This window comes from Gossypium arboreum, chromosome 2 (genome assembly GCF_025698485.1).
Source record: "Gossypium arboreum isolate Shixiya-1 chromosome 2, ASM2569848v2, whole genome shotgun sequence".
In the NCBI taxonomy this organism is placed as follows: Eukaryota; Viridiplantae; Streptophyta; class Magnoliopsida; order Malvales; family Malvaceae; genus Gossypium; species Gossypium arboreum.
Window position 1 is genome coordinate 60096538 of NC_069071.1, and position 11427 is coordinate 60107964.

Genomic DNA, 11427 nt, shown 5'->3' on the forward strand with positions numbered 1-11427 from the left:
CAAGTAAAACTCCACTAGCCGAGGTTATGAGTATGGCTCAAATCGTGACTGACTGAGTAACCGGGGTAGGGTGCTTGGGTTGTCATTCTACTTCGCGTCAAAAGGTTGTGTGACGTGTTGGGTAAAACTCCGCTAACCGGAAATAAATAATTTTAGGAGTATGTTGGGCTGAGTAACCGGGGTGGGGTGCTTGGGTTGTCATCTCTCTTCGCGTCAAAAGGTTTAATATATTCCTAAGTAAATAAATAATAATAAAATTTAAAAAAATCAAAAAAAGAAAAAAGAAGAAAAAAAATAAGTACTAATAAAGTTGCACTTCGGGGACTAAAGGAGGAAATAATTAAGGTGTCTTAGTAGGTTTGGTAATTTACCTAAATGGCATAACTCAAGTCGATCTTAATTTTTGTGTGAAATAATTGGAATACTTTTTCTGTTTTACTTAAAGCAAGCTTAGAAGTCTCTTTATTTTTCATATGCTTTTAACTAATTTTTATGAAACTTTGGAGTGGTATTTCTTTTATGGCGAATCTAGCTTTCACAGTTGATAGGAACCATACTTGAGGGCAAGCATGGGCTAAGTAGGGGGGAATTTGATAATACTCTAAAATGACGTATTTTTATATATTAATCATGTGTTTATTTTGAGCTTGAGCCTACTAATTTGAGCTATTTATGTCTTTTTATCTTTTAGGGACTAAATTGGAGGTGAAAAGTAAATTCAAGGGAAAAAACGTCAATTTGGAGATTAAATGGGCCAATATGCAACGTGGGACAAATATGGTGCCAAAAGTGCGAACATGGAAGGCACAAGGACTTAAAAGCAAATAGAAGAGATTTTATTTTGGAAGACTCTATTTTCTTTTATTCTATTAGGATAATTAATATTAAGATAATTATTAGGATTATTCAAATTTAGGATTTTATTTTAATTATCTTTGTTTATCTTTAATTAAATGTATTTATCTTTTTAGAATTTAAGTTCAATTAGACTATCTCCCTAGCACTATAAATAGGGGGTGAAGTGACTCTATTTGGAGGATCTTTTTCTGTAAACACTCTCCCCCAAAAGTCTTTTGTTCTTTCATATTTCTTTTCAATAAAATTTCTTTTTCCATATTTTTATTTATTTTCTTTCCCACAATTATCATGAGCCACTAAAACCCTTCTAGCCAAAAGTTGTCAATATTTCCCCAAAAAAGGTTCTTGAGGCCTAGAATCCGTACTTAGCCTTCTCGCCAAGTATTTATCGTTTCTCCGACTACGGGCTGACGCTTCAGTCCATGGCCCTTAAGAAGTAAGCTTTTAGCATATGCAAAGGCGGCCGCTTTGTATGTATTGGAAGGATTGCATAGTCGGTTCGTTAACTTATCGTCGAGAGGTTGGCGAGCCAAAGAGACAAAATGGCGTGGGATTCGCCATTGAGAAGCGTTGATCTAGCATAGATTACTGGCTAGAGTCAGGTTCCCTAAAAATCGTAAGTCTAATCTTTGGAGCTGGTGGTCGTAGGCGTCCTCTTCCACTATAACTGGCTTACTCGAGTCGAGAAGGATCATCCAAAAGCCAAGGATTGAGCCCAAGACGGAATGAGACAACCGGAGGCTGGAACTTTCCCATAAGAATTTCTTTTCTCTTAAAACTCTCTTTATTATTTTTATTATTTTCGTAATCATAATTTCAATAAACTTTAAATTCTGTTTTTATTTTATTTTCGCTTCCAAAATCAATTCTTAAATTCTGTTTTTTATTTTTTTCCAGGAACGCAGGTTTTCTTGAGCACGATTCTGCCCAGGATTTCGAGAGACAAGCATTCGTATAATCCGGTCCCTGAAGATTCGACCCTACTTCCCCTTTACTATTTCTTTTTCATTATTTTATAGGGAATAGGATATTTTTGGTGCTCTCAACGACCGCATCAATTTTTTATGCTACATTTGCTGTTTTTGGTTGGATTTAATGCAGGAAGGGTTGGACATTGGTGAAAAATGTACATTTTAAATTTGTCAAAATTAGCGGCGTTTGTGAAAAAGCACCGCTAAAAGTCTTGATCTTTTGTGGCGTTTTTTTTCAGATAAGTGCCGCAAAATTTGATGGCGTTTCCTATAACGGCATTTTTTGCGGCGCTTTGGAAAATGCTGCTAAAAGACTATTTTCTTGTACTGACACTAAGTGTTTACTTAATGACATGCTCTTTGCATCCTAATAGTTCTCATTTATCTACATAGGTTTTTATTTATTTCATTTCTCTTACTCAAAATGAACGAAGCAATTCAAATTTGCACTTCTTACAATTCAATCATTATCAACAAATAATTCAGAACACTTGTAACTTTACTATAATTCCACTTTCCCGTCACATATCAATTTTTTTTATCATACTTTACAATTTAATCCTACCTTTATTGTAACTATATATATGTATATGGTATTTTAATAATTCACTTTCATCATTATATCTTCCTCCATTTTCTAGTCTCATACTTTCATAATAACTATTATTTAATTTCACGCATGTCCTCAAACTATTGCCAAAGTAAACTGCTCTTAACTTCGGCGATGAAAATCGGTAGAATGAATAATGCATACGGCAATAGACATCATCTGGTTGTGAAATCGCTCGAATTTTAATTCAGTGGATTGTGATTTCTAGCAAAATAAATATGACTGTGCAATAAAAAATAACCAAATAAACTGCCACTGGTTTCAACGAAATTCGTGTCCAAAAAAAAAAGAAAAAGATTAAATAATACTTTCATACTACAACAATATATGTGGATTAGGTACAAATAACACCGTTGATCAAAATTACAAACTATGACTTCAAAGATAAACTATTGCAATTTACAAGCATTGACCCATTATTTTAATTGATCTACTTTAAACTCAAATCAATCAAACATGATATTGCTCTAGCTGAACATCCTTCGCCGTCAAAGGAACATACTCTCCCAGATATACTTCCAGATGATCCGACAAGGCCGATTTATCGATGTTTTCATGGTGGTACGATTTGCAGACAAAGTAAATCACTGTCTGGATAACTAACCCCAAGAGACTCAACATGGAATGCAGAAACAAACAAATAATTGCATACGCAATCCTATTAGCCATGCCGGAGCCGCTTCCTTCCACCACCAGACTCTGGAACGCAAACTGGATGATGGCGGCGGCAATTCCGAGCGTCAGGAAAATGACCATCGCCAGCCATAGATTCCCTTTTAGCAGGTATTTACCTTTGACCATGGCGTTGAAACCGTAGGCCTTTTCTAATACAGAGACGGCGCTGGCCAAGTGCCAGATTGCGGTCAAATACAAAAACCCCACTGAGTACAAAATCGCTAGAACAACGAACACCGCGAAGCCCAAATTGCTTCCTCCGATTGAAACTACGCAACCAATCAAGATAGCCAATGCTGCGACGTGGTATAAAAACATGGCGATGAAAATACATAAGAAAGTAACCATCAGCCGCTTCCAGACCTTGGGAACGACGCTGATGACTTTGTTGAAGGTGAGTTCCCGAGCTGTGTATATGCAGGCGATGGTGTAAACAACTGCGGCTGTTGAGAGGAGCGAGAAGATGAAAAACAGAGTGAAGTAGGCAGCTTTGAAAAGCCAAAAGTAAGCCCACTCATCGGAGATGAGGTCAGATAGTTTCTCGTATTTGGGAGTGCCTGATCGAGTGTGGTCGAGTTCTATTTCGTTGTGGATGATTTTCCTGAAGAAGAGATTGGATACTTCCATGTGAACAAGGTAGATGAAGGATAGAGGAAGGATTAAAGACAAAGTGATTTTGGTAAAGATTTTTCTCCATGCAAAGATGGCTTTGTAGGATTCGTTGAAGATGCCAAAGAACCCAACAAATTGCATCTCTTCTTGCTCCTTATCCATGATGTTTTTTGTTTTTTCGAGTTGTAGGGTGGGAGAGAAAGAGAACAGAGAGATGGAAGAGGGATTAGGAATGGTGATGGAAGGATATAGAGGATTGGATTGTTATTACTAAAAAATAAACAAAAAGTCAATGTCAACATATTGTTCTTAGAAATACGGCGAGCATATCTCGTCTGCCAGCGTTTCATCCACGACAGGAGCCCATGCCAAGTAATTCCATGGAAAAGTCTTTGCGTTTGAACGGAATCAAGTCAAACACGCTTCCTGCTCTTGCTACGAAGTTTTCTCGATATGAGTAGGAAGGGAAACCTTCTTCAATTTTTTTATTGACTTTAAAATATAAGAATTAAGGGTTAATGTATTATTTACCCAATATTGTACCTAATTGTTATTTTGATATTTGAATATTTTTATCAGTTTAATTGCTTTGAAATTTTCAATTGTGTAGCGCTTCTAACATGTCAAATTGCAATATATATACATTTGAATGAATTAAAAATTATAAAATTTTCCTCAACTTTTCAAAAATACTTTTCCTTAATAAGAAAAAGAAAAATAATAAAAAATGAAACTGGATGTATAGTAATTTTTATAACCTTGAATGTTTTTCTTTTCTTTTCTCTTGAAATTTCGTCTTTTCAGTTAAACTCAATTTTTTGAAAAAAATTAAAAATAGCAAAAAAGTCAAAACAATAGTTTATGGTCATACAAACAAAATTATTTTTACTTATATATAACATATTATATTAGTGTATATATATACACCGTACGTGTACATATATTTTCTCTTCTTTTTTTTTTGAATTTTCGCTCTTTTATATATTTTCCTTTTTATTTTTTCAGATTTTTCTGTAATATTTTTTTAAAAAATTATATATATTAAGAAAGTAATGTATATTTTTTAATTTCTGGAAATTTGCTATATTTTTCCGATCTTTTAAATTTTTGCTATTTTTTCCGAACCTTTTGCTATTATTTCTTTGATTTTTTAGAAAAGGTTTAATTTTTACATTTCTGGAGATTTTCTATATATTTTATTTGTAATTTTTAAATTTTATTGATTTTTAAAATTTTTAAAAAACATGTTGCTATGTGATATGCTAGGAGAGCACTACGCCAACTTTGTATTTTTAGAGTCGTTAATGCTTGGATAGTGTGATACACAATTAAAAACTTCAAGCATCAAAATGACAAAATAATATTTTAAATATTAAAGTAATAATTTAATGCAATTTTGGAGGTAAATAATGCATTAACCAAGAATTAACTATAAAACCTCATTCAGAAAAAAAGTGTACCTTTTTTTCATGCATCAAAACTGTATATAAAATTGGAGAAAATAAATTATTAAAATTTCGAAAACTATTGGAATTAAATTATTTATTTATTAATTAAAAGTTTATTTGTTTTTGCTTTTATAAAAGTCATAGTGTTAATATGGTAACCTCCGTCTAAGAGTTATACTTAAATGGAACCTTAAGTATCTACTATTAATAGTTTTGTTAAATAAAGTCTGGGTGTGCCTCACAAAGTTTGTGGCTGGTTTCAAAGTTATAGAACTAATGTTTATTGTTTTCCATTCTAGATTTGTATTGCTTACATGTGATATAAGAGTTAGATCTTTGAATGATGGAGATTTAACATATACATTGTTCATCTTTTAAGTTGGATGAAAAAGTAATAATTTTGAAGAAAGGAGACCAAAATTGCATAAACTTTTTAATGTCCTACTTGTTTAAAATATTATAGAAATAGGATTTCTGGAACCTAAAACCTAGAAGAATTGATTAAGACAAGAATGAACTGGATCTAGCTTGTTGCAGCCCTTTTTTTATATCCTCTGAGCAAAACTTGATTATATAAAATTTGGGTATATCTCACAAAGTTTAAAATATAAAAATTAAAATCTAATTCTCATTTTTTTAATTTTTTTTATTATTCATACTCATTTTACAGTTCATATTTTACATTTGTATTATCCGTCCTAACAATTCAATATTGAAATTTATGTCTCCCATTAAAACTGCAGTGTACTTTACTACAGCACCCAACACTTGTTGAATTTAATTTTTTTAGCTTAACTTAAATTGAGCTAAAAAAAATATTATTTTTTACACTAATATATATAAACATATTATAATCAAATGAAATTAAAACATCCCAATTAAAACAACTTAGATTATAAATGGTTAAAATCCTTGAATATAGAGGGGTCTACCCAGTCTCTCTCTCCTCAATGTGGTAGTTACGGTTTAGTTTTCCTAATTTTTTTCTTAGTTAAAGTAGTTTCTAGTAGTTTTTATCAGCTTTTAGTTACTTTTCATGGTGGTAGTAGTGTATTTGGTATGGTAGGAGAATTGGTTTAGGGTTTTGTCGATTACAAAAGACTTGAATAGAAAATTAAGATACTATTATTTCTGTGTTGAAATATTTATGAAAGTTAGTTATTTTTACACAATTCTTTTTGTGAAAAATAAAATAGAATAAAATAAATAAAAATAAAGAACACATAAATTTTACGTGGAAACCCTTTCGGGAAAAAAAACCACGGGCAGAGGAGAAGAAAATTCACTATGTCGAAAAATTTTACTCAAATACAAGAGGAATAGACTATGTCTATTTATAGGCTTGCAAAGCCATATTCTAGTAGGATTGAAACACCTTATCCTAATCAATATAAAATAGATGGAGTTTAATAAGGTTTAAAACCTTATTCTAAAATAAAATAAAAGAAGTCTAGTTCTATATGGATTTTACTTTTATTTTATTTTCCATCGTATTTTATTTAAATAAGAATTTGGGTCACTTAATTCTAACAATCTCCACCTTGACACAAATTCTCAATGAACAAGTTCTTCATCGCGAACTTTCAATAAACAAGTTCTTCACCTCTTCCAAAAACCCTTAAGGGTTTAACTTCAACAATGAACACCAACCAAGTCTAAGCAATGCTCAAACTTGGTTATAGGAAGTGACTTAGTCATCATATCTGCAGGATTTTCATGAGTGCTAATTTTGCTCACAACAATATCACCACGAGCAATAATATCACGAACAAAATGATACCGAATATCAATGTGTTTTGTTCTCTCATGAAACATTTGATCTTTTGTAAGAAAGATGGCACTGATCGTCACAAAATCTTGCTGATTTGAAGGTCTTCATTGAGTTCACTAAATAGTCCCTTCAACCAAATAGCTTCTTTACAAGCCTCAAGAATCGCCATGTACTCAACTTCAGTGGTAGACAAAGCGATCGTAGTTTGCAAAGTGGCTTTCCAACTAATTGCACAACCTCCGATTGTAAAGACGTAACTGTGAGAGATCTTCTTCTATCAAGGTCTCCAAAGAAAATCAGCATCAACATACCCTATAACTCCATCTTTAGTTCTTCCAAACTGTAAGCAAACATTAGTAGTGCCTCGTAAGTATCTTAAAATCCATCGAATCGCTTTCCGGTGTTCTTTACGAGGATTCGCCATGTATCTCGCTAATCTGACCGATCGCATATGATAAATCGGGCGTGAACAAACCATAGCATACATGAGAGATCCTCTCGCACTAGAGTATGGAACATGTGACATGTACTCAATCTCATTATCGATTGAGGAGATAAGGCCGATGAAAGTCCGAAATGGGCGCTAAAGGAGTACTAACGTGCTTAGCACTCTGCATATTGAACACGCAAAGAACTTTCTCAATGTACCCTTCCGACTTAGGTACAATTTACTTGCTTTTCTATCTCGAGAATCTCCATACCAAGTATCTTCTTTGCTGGTCCTAAATCTTTCATCTCAAATTCTTCACTTAGTTGGGCTTTAACCTTTCTTATCTCTCTTTATCTTTTATTGCTATCAACATGTCATCAACATAAAGAAGTAGATACACAAAAGAACCATCACTGTTTTTCTTAAAGTAGACACAACTGTCAAAACTACTTCTTTTGAAATCATGAGAAGTCATAAAGGAATCAAACCTCTTGTACCACTGTCTTGGTGACTGTTTCAAACCGTAAAGGGACTTTTTCAGCAAGCAAACATAGTCCTCTTTTTCTGAGACTATAAAACCCTCTGGTTGTTGCATGTAAATATCTTCCTCAAGTTCTCCATGCAAAAATGCAGTTTTTACATCTAACTGCTCAAGCTCCAAATCATGCATGGCAACAATACCAAGCAAAGCTCGAATCGAACTATGCTTAACAACTGGAGAGAACACATCTGTGAAGTCCACTCGGAATTTGATCAGTAACCCTTTGCAACAAGCCTTGCTTTATATCTGGGTTCTTCAACTCCGGAGTCCCTTCTTTCTTTTAAACACCCATTTACAACGAATGCCTTTTTACCTTTAGGAAGTTTTACAAGATCCCATGTTCTGTTTTTTGTGGAGTGATTCCATCTCCTCTTGCATAGCAAACATCCACTTTTCTGAGTCTTCACAGCTAATCGCCTCAGAATAATTAAATGGCTCTTGATTCGCATCTATATCTTCAGCCACATTTAAAGCATAAGCAACTAGATCAACCTCGGCATACTTCTTTGGAGGTTTAATTTCTCTTCTTGTCCTGTTTTTGGCGATAGAGTATTGCGGTGAAGAAGCAACTCTATTCTCAATTTTTGTACTGGCTTGAGGAGTTGATTACAGATTAACTCGATGCTCCACCGCTTTTGGTTTTCTTTATTGGAAGAGTCTTTAAGAGATAAGTTAGGTAGCATAGCAGTTTCATCAAAAACAACATCTTTGCTAATCACAACTTTTCTATTTTCAGGACACCATAACTTATAGCCTTTTACACCAGCTTTATAACCAAGAAAAACGCATTTAATGGATCTCGGTTCCAATTTTCCATTATCAACATGAGCATACGCAGAACACCCAAAAATCTTTAAATCGAATAATTAGCGGGATTACGGACCATACCTCTTGTGGAGTCTTTTCTCAATGGCAACGGATGGAGATCGGTTGATCAAAAACATGCGATGAGGTCGTCGCCCAAAATGACTTGGTAAGTTGGCATTTGACAACATACATCGAACCTTCTCCATGATCGTTCTGTTCATTCGTTCGCAACGCCGCTTTGTTGTGGAGTATGACGAATCGTCAAGTGTCTCATGATCCTTCGACTTGCACAATCTATTAAACTCATCGAATGTAACTCTAAGCCATTGTGCATGCGGAGGTATTTTATCTGCTTTCCGTCTGTTTTCAATCATAATTTTCCAAGACTTAAATGTGGAAAACACATCGCTTTTACGCTTCGGAAGAACGCCCAAACTTTTCGGAAAAATCATCAATAAAGGTTAGCATATAATTAGCTCCACCTCTCGAAGGCACTCTGACGGCCCCCACGATCGAATGGATATACTCCAACGTTTCCTTCGTGTTATGGATTCCTCTAGTTAATCGAACTCTCTTTTGCTTCCCAAAAACACAGGTGCTCACAAAATTCGGTTTGCAAATTCCTTGCCCATTAAGAAGTCCTCTTTGCTTAATTCGCCATGCCATTCTCACTCATATGCCCTAGGCGCATATGCCAAAGTTTAGTAATATCATCATCGACAAGGAAGAGGAAGCGACAATTGCATCACCGATATGATGAGAACCTCAGAAAACATATAACTTGGCAATCTTTCTTTGCCCTTTCATCACAACAAGGGACCCTTTGAAATCTTTAAAACCCCACTTTCACTGTGTGTATCGCACTTTTGAATCAAGAGTACTCAACAAAATTAAATTTCTTTTCAATTCGGAACATGCCGCACGTCACTAAGTGTTCGACAACTCCATCAAACATCTTAACTTTAATTGTTCCAACACCGTGATTTTACATGAAGCATTATTTCCCATCAAAACAACACCTTCAGATCTTTGTTTCATAAGTTGTAAACCAATCCCGATTGGGACTCATGTGGAAGGTGCAGCTGAATCAAGTATCCACTCTCGCACTTTAGAATCATTGATGAAGCAACTAGAAGTTCACCATCATTGTAGTCTTCTACAACATCACCTTCACCGAATTTTTCGGGCTGTTTTCCTTTTGATTCGCACCTCCTTTTAATCTTATTTTGTAGCTTATAGCACTCAGATTTAATGTGCCCTTTCTTCTTGCGAAGTTGCAAGTTTTACCTCTGTTTGAAGATTTCGATCTACCCTTAGATTTACCACGAGGATTCCGTTCTGTGTTCTACCACGATCATCATCAACATTCCGTCTTGTCTCCCACGAACAATGAGACCCTCTCCACGAGAGTTGGGTTTAACCACAAGATGCTTCATCTTATCATACGAGGTTAAAGAATCATAAACCTCATCAACCGTGAGAGACTCATGCTATATAAAATCATGTCTCTAAAGGTTGAATAAGACGGGGCAACGAACAAAGTAGAATCAACCCTAGATCTTCCTTATCATCTTGAACCTCCATGGCCTCCAAGTTTGAGAGAATTTCTTTAAACACTTAAGTGTTCGTGTACGACGCACCTTCCTCCAAACGATGAGCATAAAGACGCCGCTTCATATGCAACTTGCTTGTTAGAGTTTTCGACATACATATTTGTTCTAGCCTCTTCCATAATGCAATGGCGCTTTTCTCTTTCATCACATCCTGCAAAATTTTGTTGGACAAATGCGATGTAATTGTGTTAATGCCTTTCGATCCTTACGCTTCTTCTCTTCATCATTAATGTCGAAGGCATCTTATCTATCCTAGCGGGCATCCTCTAGATCCATCTGCAAGAAGCGCTTGCATCTTAATTTGCCACAACGCAAATCTGGTGTTGCGATCCAACAATGAATTTCATACTTCAAAGACGCCATTACCGTGATCGAGATGAATAACCCGGAAGCTCGATACCAATTTGTGAAAAATAAAATAGAATAAAATAAATAAAATAAAGAACACATAAATTTTACGTGAAACCCTTTCGGAAAAAAAACCACAGGCGAGGAGAAGAAAATTCACTATGTCGAAAAATTTTACTCAAATACAAGAGGAATAGACTATGTCTATTTATAGGCTTGCAAAGCCATATTCTAGTAGGATTGAAACACCTTATCCTAATCAATATAAAATAGATGGAGTTTAATAAGGTTTAAAACCTTATTCTAAAATAAAATAAAAGAAGTCTAGTTCTATATGGATTTTACTTTTATTTTATTTTCCATCGTATTTTATTTAAATAAGAATTTGGGTCACTTAATTCTAACACTTTTCTTTGAATGATTCTCTTACTCCAATTTAGATCTATGATATATAAGATTTATGTTTGAATGATGTACCATGGACATTTGATAATCATCTACTTACACTTTGGGACTATGAACTTAATTATGTCCATCCTAATAAGTCTTTAATGTGGTTTCCTTTTGGATCCATATTTATGGATTACCATTAAAATGTTTTTCAAAGTCCATAGCTGAGCAACTGAGTAACTATGTTGGTTGGTCATTTCTTAGATTTTGATGGTATCTTTGTTAGGTCGGTTAGGAGAAATTCTTGCAAATTAGGGTGGAGATTATCTACAGAGCCTCTACTTAGATTTTTA

At 34.4% G+C, this 11427-nt stretch overlaps 1 protein-coding gene across 1 annotated transcript; it reads right to left on the bottom strand.

Moving 5' to 3' along the window:
* Positions 1–2747: 2747 nt before the first annotated feature.
* On the bottom strand, positions 2748–4042 carry LOC108466593 (uncharacterized). The gene has a single exon (XM_017766977.2). The coding sequence runs from the start codon at positions 3886–3888 to the stop codon at positions 2890–2892; it is 999 nt and encodes a 332-aa protein (XP_017622466.1). The 5' UTR covers positions 3889–4042; the 3' UTR covers positions 2748–2889.
* Positions 4043–11427: the final 7385 nt, after the last annotated feature.